General features: G+C 36.8%; 1 protein-coding gene across 4 annotated transcripts in view; it reads right to left on the minus strand.

Annotated features, from left to right (window-relative positions):
- KIFAP3 (kinesin associated protein 3) overlaps positions 1 to 19,432 on the minus strand; it is a 249,379-nt gene that overhangs the window by 69,428 nt on the left and 160,519 nt on the right. For all 4 annotated transcript variants that reach the window (XM_023738447.1, XM_004384098.1, XM_023738449.1 and 1 more), the window contains exons 16-17: positions 15,636 to 15,734; positions 9,183 to 9,268 (exon numbers count right to left, since the gene is read on the minus strand). In XM_023738447.1, coding sequence (XP_023594215.1) covers positions 9,183 to 9,268; positions 15,636 to 15,734 — 185 coding nt within the window. The remainder of the gene's footprint in view (positions 1 to 9,182; positions 9,269 to 15,635; positions 15,735 to 19,432) is intronic.

Raw genomic sequence — 19,432 nt, forward strand, 5'->3', positions numbered from 1 at the left:
TATGGATTCAGCTCAGGTGGCCAGGTGGATAGCCACTATGTGTGTGGTGTAGGCTCTCACTTACAGTCCTAGACAGGCATGGGTGATTAGTGTAGGCACAGGCAGCTGGCTGCAGCAGGGGGACACACTCTGAGCAAGGCAGGGGGCTGACGTCCACCCCCGAGTGTCCAGGAGGAAGGCATGTCCCTGTTTCCTAGAGCGTGTACGTGGGTGGGTTTTGCAGCCAGACTATGAGCACCTAATGCTGTTAGCTGTAAGGACTGGGGGGCACCTCTTATTCTTGGGCCCCTATCACAGGTGGCTAGGTGGCATGGGTGGAGACACCAGTCCTCAGGCCCCTGATGTGGGTAGGTGGAGACCCTGCTTAATGGGCAGAGCAGTATCAAATGTCAAGAACCTGCCACTTCACATCTGAAACAGTTGAAGTTAGAGTTCTGGTACATACCCTGTTGTACTGCTGTAATGAGGGCCTATGCTATTGAAATGGGCCCACACAAGTCTCTGCAGGGGTAAAGGCACTCAAAGTCCGTGATCCCTTATGTCTGTGCCTAGGCAAAGGAGCTTTGCCTACCCTGGGTTCCTGGCTTAGGGGAGCCAGCAGTTTATTTTTTCCTGTTTGTTAATTTGTTCACTCTCCAAGGCAGGAAGAATGGCTCCGGGCATGTGACGGATCGTACTTCCAGCCCAGGGGACCTGGCAATTGCTGAAGCCAGTCCGGGACCCAGTCCAGAGCAGGGAGGGGGAGGTAAATGGGAGAGAGGTTTTTCCCTAAGGGTGTGTTTATGATCCGTGCGGCAAGCCATACGCAAGTACTTATCTTTCGCCGATGAGGGCTACTTCTCACTGGTTCTGGGTGGCCGTGTAGCCTCTCTGGCGCTGGGTCTCTCCTGGTGCGGAAAACACGCCTCCTGAGCACCGCTGCTTGCCTGCCTCACCAGTCATCCCCAAGCTGCTCAGGCCTGAAGGGCTCAGGCTCTCGCCGGGTCAGGTCTGGCAACTCCTTGCTGCTTCTGAACCGTCTCTCCCTCCCCCTGCCAGTCAGTCCGGTTCCTCAACTCTGCCTTTGATCTTCAGGGCTCCCAGATTGCCATATATAATTGAATCACTTGTTTCTTCAGGTCTTTGTTGTAAGAGGGTCCACCAGAAGCATCTGATTACTCCGCCATCTTGGTCCCGCCTCACATCTCTGAAGTGGGATGATTTTGGCTTTTAGGTCTTCTGTATCTTTGAGTTTCTTTCTAGGTATATTCACCAGATTTCTTGAAAATCAATTATTTTAGCTTATGGTTGTTGAAATTCTATTTAGCTAGTGTGGTAAATTAATAAAACAATGGACCCAAGAGTTTTAGATTTCAGGAAAGTTTCAAAAGCATATTTTTGGGACTGACATTAAAAAGGAAATCAACTGCTATTTACGGTTTTTGTTTCATAAAACAAAAAAGATTTTAAGACTAAAACATGAAAGACAATCTCAAAATAAAGATATACTTTGCCAAGATAGAACATGTTGACAATTTTACATATTCTTTCTTTCTGTCTTTCTCTCTTTCACACCTTTTTCCTCTTATTTTAGTGAAAACCAGTAAAAGCTTTATCATATGCCAATGGATCAGCATTCTGGAATTACTAGCCTCAGCTATCTTTGGTACGTACTTTGGGAATCCTGTGTGCATACATTTAATAGCCACAGCAAAGTCATAGTTTCTTTGTGTCACAGAGTCTAGATTTATAGATATTAATAATATGGTATAGTATAGTATAAAGAAGATTGGATTAGGAGTTAGAGGACCTGGGTCCTGGATCTAGCTCTGTTACTAATTGAAATATGTAACCTTCTGAAGGTATTTTAATCTCTCTTGGTCTCAGATTCTTTATTTGTAAGATAAAAACAAATCTAAGATTTACTCAAGCTGTAATATTCTATAAATAAAAATCTATGATTGATACCATTAGTTCATAAGGCAGTTGAAATAACTATCCGAAATAACTGAAAATACTGGCAGTATCAGGAATTTCTTTTAAAAATTTGAATAACATCTCTAAATGAATACCCAGTCTCAAGTATTTTTAAAATAAGTTCAACATATACCAATTGTTATGGATTGAATTGTGTCCCACAGAAATATGTGTTGAAATCCTAACCTCTATACCTGTGGATGTAATCCCATTAGGGGTTAAGGTATTCTTTGTTATGTTAATGAGGCCATATCAATGTAGGGTGTGTTTTAAACCTAATCACTCTTTGACATCTAAAAAGAGTAGATTAGGCACAGAGACAAACAAGGACAAAAGGGGAAGACAGCTGCCATGGAACCAAGGAACAGAAGCTGAAAGAGACAAATTATCTTTCCTCAGAGCTCACAGAGAGAGAGTACCTTACCCTAGAGCCGGTGCCCTGAATTCAGACTTCTAGCCTCCTTAACTGTGAGAAAATAAATTTGTTGGTTGAAACCACCTCCTTTTGGTATTTCTGTTATAGCAATACTAGCAAACTAAGACACCAATTAATATCAATTTTCTCCAAAATTTCTACTCCCATCTAATACACTACCACCCTCACATCCAGGAGATAATTATGAGAGCTCAGGGATGTCACAACATAACTATAGCCAAGATATGCCATTAAAATCTAGCAAGCTATTGTAGAAATATTCTAGGAATGTAGTTTTTTCTTCATTTTTTAAATACTTCGTTTTGCAACGAGTGCACCCTGGTATCCTTGTCTTAGACTTGAGTGTATCCTGTATTTAAAGGAAAACATGCACTGTTTTTTATTTTCTTCTTAGCTCCTGACATTATGAGCTTAAACACTCAGTTTTCATAAATTCTAAAGTGTCACAAAAGACTTATGGTTTGATTTTAAATGGAATGTGTCATCCTTTTTGAAGTCCTACATCATTTTGTTTACTACTTAACCACTGAAACATTATGAAGCATTAACCAGCCTATTATCAGAGCCTGTTCACTATCAGGAAAACTCTTTGTCACTGGCTTCCGTCACACCTTGTATCTGATTAACACACTATAGGATAACATAGAGCTACACAGATCTGCTTTGTGTTCTAACATAACTGATGGAAAACAGATTTTCTTTTCTCCTTTAATGCAGCAGACCCCTAATTGAGACTGTAACATGGTTTATTTAATACAATTCTTCATACTAAATTAAAACAGGTCTAGAGTAATTTAGTTGCTCATTAAGGTTAAGGTTTTATTGTTGTTGTTAGGTGCTGTCAAGCTGGTTCCAACTCATAGTGGCCCTATGTACAACAGAATGAAACACTGCCTGGTCCTGCACCATCCTCACAATCGTTGCTATGTTTGAGCCCACTGTTGCAGCTACTAAAAGATGCCTTTTATATCTTAAAAAATATTTCTCCCAATGATGTGAATATATATACACATAATTAAATAAACATACACTTAATAGAGCTGTTGACTTTTACGTACATATTACTTATTTCTCAACAGAACTGTCCCAAATGTTGCCCTTTAGTCTTGACTGTGGCATTTTCTAACCAGATCTCAAAGTACAATTATCTCCTCAAACAACATCTGCTTCAAGCACTGAGTAGGCTAACCTGTGCAACATCAATTCAAACATCATGACAAGTCAGATCACAAATAAAAGATATAACTAAATGAAATTTGTTTAAGCAAGAAATTGTGATTTTTATCTTTCATATAATGCTTGGGTTCTTTTAAACCCAAGTGTTGCCAATTAAAAAAGTAGAATGCATAGAAAACAGGCAGGCGACATACACTCACACTCACACACACATACTGTCTCTTCTATGAATATTTATTTATGCATGTGGAAATTCTAACAAACTAGAAAAACATCCTAAATTTCTTTTAGGTTTATGCAGTATAAACATCAAGTCCAAAACAGGGCTAACCAAACCTATCTCATTAAACTCAATTGGATTTTATGGAATTGAGGAAAAAAAAATTGAACTTACAAAACTGACAAGTGGCAATTTACTAATACTGTACAACAAGCAAGAACCAGCTCCACCTTCCCTGGAAAGAGAAGACACTAGAAGTTTCTGTCCACAACCCACTTGAAATCACCACCTGCCAAGTCAATTAAAAGTGACTACAGCCTAGCCATTTTACCCATTTCCTATCTATTCTCCCTGCTTTCAAAAGTCTGAAATAACTGGAGTTCTAATCCTAACCCTAATCTTAACCTTATAAAAAGTTCTCTATAACTTTCCCTTTCAAGATGTAAGACATTTTAAAAAGTGCTGTCCCTTGCTGGCAAAATTAATAAACCTAGCTTTTTTTGTCTGACACAGGTTTTCCTGGTAATCTTTGTGGGAACCATAACAGAAATGATATGTCTTAAAAGCTATATCTAAACCAACATTAGTTTATCTCATTTTAATAAAGCAGCCTTATTAAATATAATTTGTTCTGTTCTGGAATGAACATAGCAGTTTAAAATAGTTTTGGAAATAAATTATATGCCACCAGAGCTAAGTATTAAGTCTAGGTTATTAAAACACATACAATCTGCCCATCATCAGAATTACAGTTAAAAGATGAAGGGCTGCCATTCAAAATCTCAGTAACACAAACCCTGAGTTAGTACCCAAATCACAAAATGGCTTGTGGCTGGCTAGAAAGATAATAGACATCAGTTTTTAACCAGAGAACCCAGTTCTATCCCTTTCCCCATACACACCCTGTAGATACAGTGTGCTATTAGGATAGAACATCTATAAGTAAGTCCATGTGATAGTACTACTTCTGGAAGGCCAATTCATATGTGCAGATGACAACGTCCTGGTGTCTTCTGAGTCTAGATTGTAAACATTTAAATAGGGATTTTCTGTTGAGTTTTGAATTCCCATAGTGTCCAGCAAACAGTATGGGATTAATAAACATGTATTCAATGTTTGACAACCTGGAAATGTCAGGGGAGGAATTTTCTTCCAGTAGCAGAGAAGTTTATGAGGTTCTCAAATTCTCCAAACAAAACTGAAGAAGTACTGAAGGATACAAAGATACAAAAACAAACTGCATTTTTAGAGCTTTCTAGATTAGATGTGTAGAGGGTTCCATTCTTTCCTTCATGATTTCAAAGACTTGGAAAAGAAAAGGCAATGGTCAACTGCCCTGTAATCCCCTTGGAAGATCAAGTAGCTAGGCTCCTCTCTCCTTGCCTCCTTGCTTCTCTCTGCACCTACCACATCTTCTGCCTCCCCAAGGTATCAGTAAGGCCTAGTCACACAGGCAACAACTTGCTGATGAGGTCACAGAGACTGCATCGCCAAGTCATGGAATCCTCCATGGTGTACAGAGTACTACCACCCAACATCTGTTTCAATTCATCAGTTGAGGGCTTAGGCTCAACTACATGAAACAAATCATCACTAGTGTAGCATTTGCATAATTTTTGTGACATTTACTTTAGTGAAGAAGGCATATTTCTCTAAGGCCTGCAAGGCATCTAGTTTTTCTTAGTATTACTCCACACTGCCTATCTTGAACGGAAAAGAAGTTTGCTTTTGTAAAGATGAATTACTTTGAGCTACAAATGTTCCCATTCTCTATATACTTTTTGAATTTTTTATTATCATAGAATATAGTCATGCTGACAATTCTATGAAATCAAAATCTACAGATGAAAAGAGCCCTAAGAGATCATTCACTCCCATCCTAGGCGGGTTTCCAACAATCTTAGAAAGTTAGTCATTAGTGATGCTAACTGAAGGACAGAGATTTCACATTCTCCCTTGACAGTCTATTTCTAGTGTTTCTTCACACTTGCTGTGTCTAACCACAGTGCTTCTTGCCTTAAATCGAGTTAATTTCCTCTTGTTTTGCTCCTGGAAAAAGATTCAGGACAGGCAACTAGCACCCTCAGTTGTGATTAGTAACAGAACCAGGGCTCAGAGAGCCAAAACTGGCAACTATGTCCCAAGAAGAACTGAGAAGTTATGGGTTTACTGATGCACAAAAATGGCCCATCCCTCAAATTTTGAGGCTCAGCAAGCTATACATGTAACTTTGGTCTGAAATTAGCTTATAAATTAAGTCTAAATCCAAATAACTCACCATAGATTCAGAATGTGGGTAATTCAACAGATGGAGCACATCCACACTAGAACAGGCAGCTTCCTACTTACTACACTGTTCTATCAAGTCCGTTCAGTTAACTGCCCTAACTCAGTTAACTACCCTGACATGAAATTAAAAAGGGCCAAGCTCTGTCATTTTGCAGGATAATCTCAAATATAAACTATAAATAATAGTTATGTCTGTCCAAAATAATGTTCTAAATAATTTTCCACAGTTAAATTCCAAACTGTGAACAGATTATTTTTCCATGCCATTTAACAATTAAGATGAACAGTACATAATATAGATACCAAGGAAGGGAAACATTGGTCCAGATATTTAATCAGTTCATAAACTCTTCAGCTAGGTCTGGGTTTTGGTCTAATTTGAACAAAGACATATTGAGTGACAATGATGTGGTAGATGCTCCATATATACATTTTCTCTAATCCTACAATAACTCTCTAATCCTCAGAAGTGTCCTTATAAACAGAGCCCTCAAAAAGTTAAATTGCCTAAGATTATTCAGCAGGTTAAGTAGAAGAACTGGAGTTCAGTTGTATTCCTGATGCAACACGCTTTCTATTAGACCAAGTTGCTACTTCACGGAAGACAAAAATTGAATTTAAGACTAGGACCTCCTACTCAACTGAGAAGAGGAAAACGTTTTGGGATGGAGCTACTCTCAGTGGCAACAGTTCCCTACTATCATCCTAAGACTGAACCAGGATCTTGAACATTAAAGCAGTGTAAGAGCAGAAAGATAAAGAAACATCCTCCTAGCAGAATTCCACAGCCTGGTGCCCTTCTATCAGCTGTGTGAAATCTAACAATCCATAGGATTTGGCATTATTATCAGACACTTACTTTCTAAATCTAGCATAGAGATTCATAGGGAGATTAAACAAAAACAAACCCGTTGCCATCAAGTTGATTCCAAGTCATAGTGACCCTATAGGACTGAGTAGAACTGCCCCATAGGGTTTCCAAGGAGCTGGTGGATTCAAACTGCCAACCTTTTGGTTAGCAGCCGAGCTCTTAACCATTGTGCCACCAGGGCTCCATAGACAGATTAGGAGAACTAAACTCCTCAGATTACCTGTCTAGATTTTTAAAAATTAACTCAAGTGACCAGACAGCATCTCTGGGAGCCATATATAGCTGACATATCACCAGCTTCACGCTGCTGATTCTTCTCCTTTGAAGTTCTCATATCAACAAGGCTCTTAATGGTTTTAATAATCTAACATAATTTTCTTTGTGATTTTACATTTTAACTCTGGCCAGGAGTATTAAGTTTCCTTCATGGAAGGTAAGCTTAACAAAGTAAAATGCTCATTAGATTTTAAAACATGAAGGTAAGGCTGATTCTAGTGAGAATGATTTTAATGTAGTAATGGAGGCAGGAGCCAGAATTGGCTTAGATTGAAAGGAGAAAGGGGAGAAGTGAGGAAAAGAAGAAAACAAAATGTACAGATTTTTTTTCAAAACTTTGGCTCTAGAGAGGAGAGAGGTAAGACAGTATCTGGAAAAGAAAGGTAGATATAGGGTGTGGTGACTCCAGTTTAAGAGAGACTTGAGCCCAGATTTTAGAAATCATTGGGAATAAAAATATTTTCATTTTATACTAAATATTTTTATATTATATACTAAATATTTTTTTAATAAGGCTGGACTGGCCCTTGGAACTATCACTACTTAGTGTACATTCTAAACCAAACATATCTAATATGTAAATCTAAACATATTATTACCTTCCATCTATCTTTCCTCAAAATAAAGTAATTAAAAAGCATGCTGAAGGCAAATCTTAACAGACTGACGTGTCTCCTTTCCTTACTACCTATGATGACATAATGATATTAAGTACTTTAAGAGGCTTCTTATTCTTATTACTATATGCTTATATAACAATGATGACATTAATGATATACTAGAAAATAGCACATGAGCCATGAAATTACTCTCTAGGAGTAATAAACTGTTCACATTCACAAGTCCTATGACTAGTAGCCTGCATGCAGGTGATATCTTCAAAAGGCAAGGATTCATATGTAAAGTCTCTCTATTCAGATTTAGACATCAAAGCTAAAATGTTAATAGACCCATTAAGTTCTAAACCAGTTACGAGATATTCAGTCAAATTTGAAAAGCAAATGATATTAAATAAGAAGAATATCTGAAATAAAACATGGAAAATTGATTAGAAAACTGGAGCAGCTCCTGATGATCATCTCATTTCATACTGAAGTCACTAGCATAAATGTTAACTTACAGGATTTCCAATAACGTTGTTAATTCTTTAAAATGTTATGCTGATTTAGTTGAAAAGCTTCAGTTAAACTTTCTAAACTACTGAATAGGCTATTTTTAGGAAACTTTTTACAGGGTAAGCCAAAGTAAAAAGTATAAATCCAGTTAAAAGGAGGAGGCATGCAGGTTATACCAGTTTATGGCATATATGAAAAAGATATTCAGAATAGTATCTCACACAACCCTGGTACAATGCTTGAGACCAGGCAGAAGACCGTGGTGGGCAGTCTAATTTTGGGAGAAAAGTTTGCAAACTCAGTGAGTTTTTAACCCAGGACTTGAATCATTCCTCTGATCATATCCCTCCAGTCATAATTGTTTAAAAAATCTCTAAGTCATAAATAACATTAAGATTTGTATGTGCTCCATCATTCCAAAGCAAGTTACAAAACAAGTCTATGCATATAAGAAAAATGATCAAGTAATTGAAAAATAGTTTATCCAAGTTTGATTTACTTAAAAAAATCAATGGTCAAACTGCAAAGTCGATTGTGTTTTGGCAAAAATTGTCATTTAACTTCCTTCTTCTACAAAATGCTTTCTGTGAAAACCAAGTGCTTCTAAGATAACATATAGACTGAACCTACAACTTTGAATATGTAAAAAACCTCTTTAAGAAGGGAACCTATACCTAAAAGCTGAAAGTCAAAGGTCTTAATGTTTAAAAAATGAATTTAGTATCATCATATTTCCTGAACTTTATCAAATTACAAATTTGTGTTTACAGTGACTGCATAGTTCAAAATAGGTTTACAGTGTCTCTCCCCCAAGTACACTGTGTAGAAAGAATAATTACTTACCGCTATAATATCTAACGTATTATCACAGACCTTTCGGATTTCATTGTTTTTATCATGCATCAGATCTATGAGATATGCTGGAGCCTCTGAATAAAAACTGTTAAAGATACAAACTGCTTTTGAGACTGAGAATATTAAATCATATTAGAAAACCCTGTATTTCTCTAAATTCAAATGCTAAACTTGAAACTGTACTTCAAATTTTAAAATAAAATCATTAATACAGAATGACCAGAAACATTTAATTTCATTTGTCAAGCAAAAAGGATAGTAGGGGCATAAGAAAAATAAAATCAGGATAAAAGTGGGTAAGGAAAAAAAAAGCCAGTAGATCTCAAAAAGTACAGTGCCACATTTCTGGAAACATGAAAATAACTGAAGAGGGAGCTTTAGATCGTGTAGCTATAAAAGCTTTCTTGATCCATCCTGTAATTCAGGAAAACTAATTTCACACAAAAATGAGTAACAGAAAAGAATTGTTGTTAAATTCTCCATAAAATTATTATGAGAAGAGAAAACATGGTAAGATGTCATTTACAAATAAAAGATAAAAATGTCAACCTAATGTTACAAGAAGAGATAAAAGAATTTAAGAAAATGTCAGAATATTTATGAACAAACAAATTAAATGGGAATTAGAAAAACTCAGAAGAATAAAAAAAATAGTAAAGAATTAAAAATGAAAGTAAAAATTGTTTCAGATATATGAGAACTAAAGGTAACACTAAAGTAAATAAACACAGTAAATACAACCTTAAGAGAAATAGAAGGCAAAAAGGAAGAAAACCTTAAAATTAAAAAACAAATGAAGAGATAAAAAACTTGTAAAACTACAGATTTTAAAGATAGGCAAAGAAGATCCAACAAAATAGAAATCCCAAAGAAGACAAACAAAGCAATAGAACAAAAAAAATTAAAACATGTAATTCACAAAAACTTTCCTGAATTAAAAAAAAGGCTTAAAAGAGTGCATACCAGAAGAGCACATTTGCATACTTGACGGAAAAAACCAACCCAAGACAACCAACAAGTCAAATTCTACTAAAACTACTTGACTTTAAAGAAAAAGAAAAATTCCTATGGTTGTCCTGGCTAAAAGACCAACTTACTTATAAAGGAAAGAAAATCAAATTGTCATCATTTTGACAGATGACAATGATAAGAATGACTACAGACTTCTCAGTGGCAGCAATGCAGATTAGAAGACAGTGGGAAAATATCTTCAAACTGATGAGGGAAATAATTGTAAACGTAGAATTTTATATTCTGCTAAATTATTATTAAAGAGGGAAAACTAGTTATTTCCAGATAAAGACAGATTTTATTACTACAGATAGTTGTAAGTAAGAACTAGTGAATGCACTTCACTATGAAAGAAAATCAACGAAGAGGAATAGAAAAGTTGAATTTGAGAAAAGACAGTAAATGGGGAAATTGGTCAACATACTGTAAATCTTAAATAAGCACCAATTTTAAGAAGCAATTATAAAAATAATGATTAATTTTGAGATGTTACAAAACGTTATAAAAATTAGGCAAACTTATTATGTTGTTGTGTGCCATCAAGTCAAGTCCGACTCATAGCGACACTGTAAGACAGAGAACTGCCTCATAGGGTTTCCTTGGCTGTAATCTTTATGGGAGCAGATCACCAGGTCTTTTCTCTTCTGGAGCAGCTGGTGGGTTTGAACTGCCAACCTTTCAGTTAGCAGCTGAGTGCTTCAACCAACGTGTCACCAGGACTCCTTAAACTTATTATGTTGTTGTTGTTAGGTGCTGTGGAGCCAGTTCTGACTCATAGCGACCCTATGTAGAACAGAATTAAACAGTGCCCTTATAACTTATTATAGTAGACAGCAAATGACATAAAAGATGGGAGTGGTGATATAAGACCTTAAGTTGGAGGATAGATACACTCCTTAAGTTTAGAACTTGGTGAGAATGCTTGTTGAAATTTGGGTATAACTCCCAAAAGAAAAGAAATGGAATGTATAAATTACAAATGAAAAAAACTATTGCTGTTAAGTCGATTCTGACTCATAGTGACCTTACAGGACAGAACAGAACTGCCTTATAGGGTTTCCAAGGAGCAGCTGGTGGATTCCAACTGCCGTTCTTTTGGTTAGCGGCTGCAGCTCTCAACCACTGCGCCAAATAACAAACAAGTAGGGTAAAAGGGGAGAAAAGAAAACTCAAATCATAAAGAAACCTCAATGAATCTAAATAAAGGGAGTTAAGAAAGAGAAGTTATTACCTGGTGATAACTGTATTTGTAAGCAGAGGCCATATGTTTCTACCAAAAAACTCTAGCACATGTGTACAAGTAAATAACATTGTTTATACGACTGGTTATAATGCAAAAAAGTTTACTAACGGTTTCACGACTAGCAAGTAGCAAAGACAGGACTTAACCCAGGTCTTATACTCTTCAGTGTTAATGCTATTAAAATATAGAAAAAATGCACAGAATAATATGTGTACACTCTGAAAGTCATTTTAAAAAAATCTGTAGAGAATATGGAGTTTATTGCTTCTCTCCTCCACTGGAATGTAAGTTCCGTTAGGGCAGGGACTTTGTCTATCTTGTTCACTACTGTATCCCCAGCTCTGAGAACAAAACAGGTGTCAATAAACTTTTGTCTAATGAGTAAATAAGACCCACTCTACCTACTTCACATGATTTTTGTGGGATAAAATGACAATAAAATTCTTAATACACTCTCAGAAACTCTCAGGGAAAAGTTAAAAGGATCTGCCTAAACTTGGGGCCTGGTGGCGCAGTGGTTATGAGCTCAGGCTGCTTAACCAAAAGGTTGGCAGTTCGAATCCACCACCTGCTCCTTGGAAACCCCATGGGGCAGTTCTACTCTGTCCTACAGGGTGGCTAAGAGTCAGAATTGACTTGATTGCTATGAGTTTGTTTTTTTTTAGCCAAACTTGAGTTATATTTATTCCCCATATTGTAATTGTTGGGATTATATAAAAACTAATATTTTATCACAATAGCACTGGCTTTCAGTTCCAGGTTCTGGATTCCTATGTGATTTAGTTGTACTGAGAACTTAATATAAATCATGTTATTTACCCAAAATGCATCTATACCTGCCATCTGAAATGTTTAGTTTTATTCTGTTTGAAATTATATCAAATAATGTTGATGAAATTTTTTGACTTAAATGAGAGAAGGAATGAATTCTTGCATAATGCTTTATTTAAAATGTTTAAAAATTCTGATTTTATGGGGGACTATTATGATACGATGCTTAAAATTACAGAGGAATAAAATATTTTAATAGTAATTTTCAATTATGTCACAAGTTGCAACATGTTCTACTTAAAAGACATTGACATCAACGATATCCAAGTTTTTGAACACCACAGCATTTCTGAGTTTGGTATTTTGGCAAAAGGACTTCATCAATCTTTATCTAATCTCAAGGCATGGATGAACAGCATCAGTTCTAAGTATTTCTTGATGCTCCTGTAAAAATTTTAATTCATTTTCCATTCCCACCATTACTAACATGTTATATTCTTCAGGATAACTATTTATAAGTACTGACTTCAGACTCAATAGCATAAAAAATCAAACTTGGGGGAAAATGAAAAGAACATTTCATGAGAAGAAAAATCAAATAGTTCTCTTAATACTGTGAGCTTTGATATTAAGATACTGCAAGTACATTTTAAAAAGACATACTAGAGCAGAGGAAGTAACACTTATGTACCATGTGCTAGGTACTTGGTATATACTGTAAATACTACATTCTTTTTTTGTACTCACAAAAAATCCCAGGAGATGACATGTAAATAAGGGTTGCCATTCAAAGTAGTTACATAGGAAAGCTACACTTTCATTTTAGTGTTTTCTATGTGTTTCTCATAGTAGCTTTTGTAGTCATGTAAGTTTCAAATATTCTACACATAAAATACCTTTTAGAGACTCTTAACACAGGAAAGCAAATTAAATGTTGCAAGAAGATCTTGTAGCAAAAACATATGTTTAAGTTAACTCAGTGTTTCCCAAACTCGCTTGCCACAGAGCTTTTTTTTTTTTTCACTAAGAAACTACCGGTACTCAAGAAGCATGTTCCATGGAGTACAGCGCGAGAAAAGTTAATTTATTCCAATGATGTTAACATTTCTCGAAACTGTACTTGGAATTCATCTTCCTGAGATAGTCAACTTATAAGTGACATAAAAAAATACTTATTATGATAAAATGAGATCTCTCTAATGCAGCTGTTAAGGCAAAACAGTATTTGTATTTTGACAGCCCATATAAAAATGAACATCTCTCCAATTAGACATGTGATTCTTTAGCCTTGACTCTTAAAGACTTTATATGGTTCCAGAAATTAAATTTGCTCTCAAAAGCAAGGCAGTTTTTTCTCCAAAGATGACACTTAAAGATTGTATCACTGGCTTTGAATGCAACACCAGAGGAGTTTCAAAATGTTCTGAGCAATGGCAGCATCATTAGAAAAACAGAAAGAAAAAAAAAAAGGTATCCTAAGATATTACTTTAAAAAGAGCATTAACTATTTAGACATCTGAATTTATTTATTAAACAACCACATAGGTAACATGTTTCAGGTACTGTGTTAAAGTTTTGGGTATAGAGAAAGATGAATAAGACAAAGCCAGACCCCGACCTTGAGAAACTCAAAACCTTTTGGAACAGAAAGGCAGATAAAATAGACATTTTAAGTACTTATCAGAGGTGAAAAAAAGAAACAAGTTCTACTGAGAAGATGGCATGTAAAGTGGGAAACTGTCAGGTCAAAAAGGGGGGAAACATGCATTTGAGATTGACAAGGCACATGAAAAGGCACTGAGTTATGACAAGGTGGGTCACGTCTGATAAATTATGCAACATTTAATGTGTTAGGAGCAAATTGTGTATTGTGAGGTGAAAGGGGAATGTATCACTTTGGAAAAATTAATAGGTTAAAGTCAGGTTATAAAGACCTATGCATACTAAGTGAAAGAACTTAGATTTTTCACATGGGTAATGACGGATTTTACACTGAGGAGCTCAAAGGTGAAAAAACATTTTTTTTTTTTTTTTACACAATTAAAAAGCAAAGAAACATTCAGCTTCAATATTATTTCCACAATCAGACTTGCCATGATAGCCCCAGGCTTATTTATATATCCCATGTGTGCCCTGTGCATATAGCTTTATGACAATGATCACACTGGAGTATAATTTTATATTTCTTATTTGCTTATCTATCTCTCCGATTAGACTATAAAGTTCTTGAGGACAGGGACTGAGTTTTTTTTTTATTCCAGCACTTAAATAGTTTATCTGTTAGACGGTCAGTCCTTGATGTTTGTAGAATAAATTGTTAATTATGGGTAGTAAAGAGAGAGCAGACACCAAAATTTTCAGCTTAAGAGACTGCATGAGTGATACTGCTATCATCCACTATAATAATATAGGAGGCAGACTATTTTTTTTTTTTTTGCTTTGTTTTTGCAGTGGAGTTGTTGTTAGTTGCTGTAGAGTCGATTCTGACTCACGGTGACCTCATACGTGCAGAGTAGAACTGCTCTTTAGGAATTTCAAGGCTGTGACCTTTCTGAAGCAGATCACCAGGCCTGTCTTCCAAGGAGCCTCTGGGTGGGTTTGAACCACCAACTTTTTGGCTAGTAGCTGAGCGCTTAACTGTTTGCACTACCCAGGGACTTGCAGGGGATTTTGGTGACAATATTGTATTCCCTTATGGATGTGATAATGATAAACTACCATTTACTGAGTACCCATATGTGTTAGTTAACTATTATAGGTACTTTAAATCCATTAATACTTATAACATTCTATAAAGTACATGGTCTTTTTTTTTTTAATACTAATATTTCGGCCATTTTACTGATGCAAAATCAATGTGCTCAGGAGGTTAAGTAACTGTAGTCAGTAAGTGGGAAACGGTAATTTAAAATAACTGATTATAATGCTCTTTAGACTATACCATGTTATGCTCCTTTAGGTAGGTGGAAGACATCCAGGTGTCAATTAGCAACAAATGTCTGGAGCTCAAGAAAGAGATTTCGAAGATATTAAATAGCATCTAGACGGTATCTGAAGTCATGGCAATAGATGTGCTTTCTCATGTAGAATGAGTAAGGGAAGATTAGAAGAGGAGTAAGGATAGTCCCAGGTACCTCTTTATATTCAAGTTAAGTTAGTGGAGAAGGAACTTCTGATATGTTTGTTGAGTTTCTTTGGAATCACAGCCTGACAAGTTAACAAAATTGTTTGTGTTATAGTCTACCTATATACTGATTTAGGGTCAACGACTTTCATGGAAAATAGCTTGTTCTCTAAATTCATTTCAAAGCTTGATGCCTGCTACATTATTTGAGCATCCGCAAGAGAAAAAACAAAGACGCATCTTTTCTGAATATGTAAAATGTCGCTATCTATTGTAAACATTAAAAGGATACGTGTTTCCTTGATTATGACGTCTCTTGTGGCTTGGTGGAAAACCATCTGATAGAAGACATAAATTATCTGACATACAAATTCATCGTCTTCTTGCTGAGCTGAAAGGAAAAAAAAAATCTTCAAATAAGAGAATACTATGTTTACATCTTAAATTAAGAAATTGTGAGAGGAATAATAGAGAATGAGAAAACTAAAAGGGACAAGGTGTCTAGACAGGTAAAGCACAATTAGCTTAAATTATTTAAAATACATAAATGACATATATCATCTAGGTGTTTCTTCTAAATTACATGATGATAAGTGAGGAAATTTCATGATAATGTATTTCAAAAGTTTTAAAGAATTTGGTTATAGTTAAATAGGTTAAATAGATTAAAAAATGATTTTGAAAAAGAGAAATTATACCATTTCTGAGGTTAAACTAGACTGCCTAAAATAGTTCATCTCAAAAGATCAGGTTGTACCTAGAAGAACTGAAGGACAAGATTGGTTTAAGAGAATAGTAATAGTGCTTCTCCATAATTTTCACTATATATTGCCACCCAACCAAACTCATTACAATTGAGTCAATTCTGACTCATGGTGACCTCATGTGTTACACAGTAGAACTGCTCCATGGGCTTTTCTTGGTTGTAATCTTTATTGAAGCAGACTGCCAGGCCTTTATTCCACAGTGCTGCTGGTTGGGTTTCAACTGCCAACATTTAGGCTAGTAGATGAGCGCAAACCATTTGTACCACTCAAAAACAGTCCTACAGTGACCCTACAGGATAGAGTAGAACTGCCCCATAGGGTTTCCAAGGAATGGCTGGTGGAGTCAAACTGCTGACCTTTTGATTAGCAGCTATAGCTCTAAACCACTGTGCCACCAGTGCTCCTTGTACCTGCCAACCAGGGACTCTAATTTTGTAACCAGGTGTGAAGAAACTGATTAACTTCTATGTCCCCAATGTGAAGTGACAACATATTTACCACCACTTCTTTTCATCCATCAAAAGAATTCAAACTCTTTTAATTTGTGAAATAAATCTGATTCTATTTTGTCTCTATAATGTTGATTTCACATGAGAAAAACAGTTCTTAAAAAAGATTACATCTTCTAAGCCTTCTGGACAACATGGCACTGTAGTCAGAAGCACCATGCAGTCCCTTGCAGCAAAGATCAGAAAAACTAAGTCAAACAGAGTCACACGTCAATCAATCCTGAAACCCTAAGCATCAAATGAAGAGATAAGAACTCAGCCAAGCACCAAATGGAATAAGAAACTGAACGAGAACAGAGAGTGAGGAGAGATACATGCAGAGGTCCCCTATCAGCTACTGCAGCACGGATCTGCAATCTTGGACTCCTATCAGAGATCAGTGAACAGGGGTACAAGAAAGCAGTTTCACGGAGCTTCCAGCAGGAGACAGAACAACCGGCAACCAGCGATATAGGCTTTCCCACCCCCTACCCTTCTTCACCCCCACTTAGCCTCCTCTGCTTCCTGCAGCCACAGTTTCTTGGCCGAGAAACACCCCAGTGTCACTTGGATTCCATCTGCCCGCATTGGCAGGCTCCCTGAGTACCTTTTGTTGGCTGCTGGTGTTGCTGTGTTCTGCTTCCTTAGATTTCTTCCTTACCTCTCACCACCTCCCCCTCCTTTCTCTCAAATACCTGGCCCCACGCGCCACCTTTGCTTCTTCCTAAAAGGCTGTGAAACTCCACTGGAATGTGAAACTGCTTCACGGTCCCTGCTGCCACACTGATAGGACCCCCGGGACTTTTTTGTTTGTTTGCTCTGATTTGTTTGTTTCCTTTTTCTTTTCTCGGCTTGGGAGCCCCTTCTAGCCAGGCAGTACCACGTGGCTTGGAAGCTACTCCCTTACTCTGAGCAGACACACGGTGACATCCCTGGGGGCATTTCTTTTTTCTTTTTGTTTCTTTGTTTTGTTTTCTTCTCTCTCAAATTCCTTTTTGTCTTTCTTCATTTCCAGTGTCTTGACTTACTCATTGTTTTTCTTTCACCCTTTTTCTTTTTTTTTTTTAAATTTTTGTTTTTCCTCATTTCTCAGTCTCTCATCTTTCCACTCCAATAGCAAGCTCCCTTAGCACTCTTTTTTGTTGTGTGTATGTTTTCGGCTCCTGTTCCTCTCTCCTCTCTCTCATCTTTCCCATAGCCACCTTAGCTCCACATATCACAATCTACCCCCTTCTTCCTGCCAACCTGCACTGTGTGCTGAACATCACACTCCCAAGCAGCACAGGCGTGGCCTAGTGGAACCTGCCCTGCACTGATTCCCAGTCTGCACTGTCAGTCCTGGTATGTGCCACAAACAACCCATCCCAGCAACTCCCCTTCAGCTGGACCTGCCCTGCTGTACCATACCTGAGTGACTGACCATGCCCATTGGAGAAGGAGTTGAAAAGTATCATGCCCACAGAGGAGTAAATAACAAAGAACACACAGCCTGCCTGCTCAGACATAACCAAATAAAACAAAAAAGCAGGATGAAACAAACAAATCTACAATCAATAAACAAGGAAAATAACCACTGAATGCCCCAAAGACAGCAGACAATATCATTTACAAAAACAGGACAGGATGGTTCCAGTAGGCCTCCAAAATAAAAGACCAGATGACCTTCCAGGAGAAGAAAAGGCACTAGACCTAACTGATAGGGAATTCCAATCTCTAATATTCACAATTATCCAAGAGTTGAAGCAAAAAGCAGACAAAAATGAGGAAAAAATAGACAAATTCATGGAAAAGGCAGACAAATTCATGGAAAATACAGACAAAAAAATAGAAGAATTCAGGAAAACAATACAGGAACAAAATGCCAAAATAAATTCACAACTAGAAAACATACAAAAACAACAATTAGAAATCCAAAAGATAAACAACAAGATTTCAGAAATGGACAGTGTCATAGAAGGGCTGAGGAACAGGTTTGAAACAATGGAAGACAGGATCAGCAAAACTGAAGACAAACACTTGCATACAACTCTGTTCGAGGAAAAATCAGAAAGAAGAATGAAGAAAAATGAAGAAACCCTGAGAATTACGTGGGATACAATCAAAAGCAAAAATCTGCGAGTGACTGGAGTTCTAGAACGGGGGAGAAAACAGAAAACACAGAGAGGATCATTGAAGAGTTGCTGACAGAAAACTTCCCCAATATCATGAAAGATGAAAAGCTGACCACCCAAGAAGCTCAACAAACCCCATATAGGATAGACCCCAAAAGAAAATCACCAAGGCATATCGTAAACACACTCGCTAAAACCAAAGACGAAGAATCCTGAGAACAGCTCAAGAAAAACAAAAAGTCACATACAGAGGAGAAACAATAAGAGTAAGCTCAGATTATTCAGCAGAAACCATGCAGGCAAGAAGGCAACAGGGTGACATATATAAAACCTTGAAAGAAAAAAATTGCCAGCCAAGAGTAATATACCCTGAAAAACTCTTGTTCAAATATAATGGTGAAATTAGGTCATTTCCCAATTAACAGAAATTAAGGGACTATGTAAAACCCAAACCGAACTTACAAGACTTATTAAAGGGCGTCCTTCGATCTGAGAACAAACAACATCAGACCACAGGCTGAATATAGGACACAGGATTGTACTAGCCAGATACCAACCTAGGAAATGAACACTTAAGGACTATGCAAAACCAAAAGAATTACAAAAGGGAACCAGAGAGGTTAATCTGTAAATGACAATAGCATCAGAACAATAAAAGAGGGAATAAATGGTGTAGGTATAGAACCTTCAAATGGAGACGAAGGCAAGACGATACCAAGTAAT

The sequence above is a fragment of the Trichechus manatus genome, unplaced genomic scaffold, assembly GCF_000243295.1.
Source record: "Trichechus manatus latirostris isolate Lorelei unplaced genomic scaffold, TriManLat1.0 scaffold00117, whole genome shotgun sequence".
Lineage (NCBI taxonomy): Eukaryota > Metazoa > Chordata > Mammalia > Sirenia > Trichechidae > Trichechus > Trichechus manatus.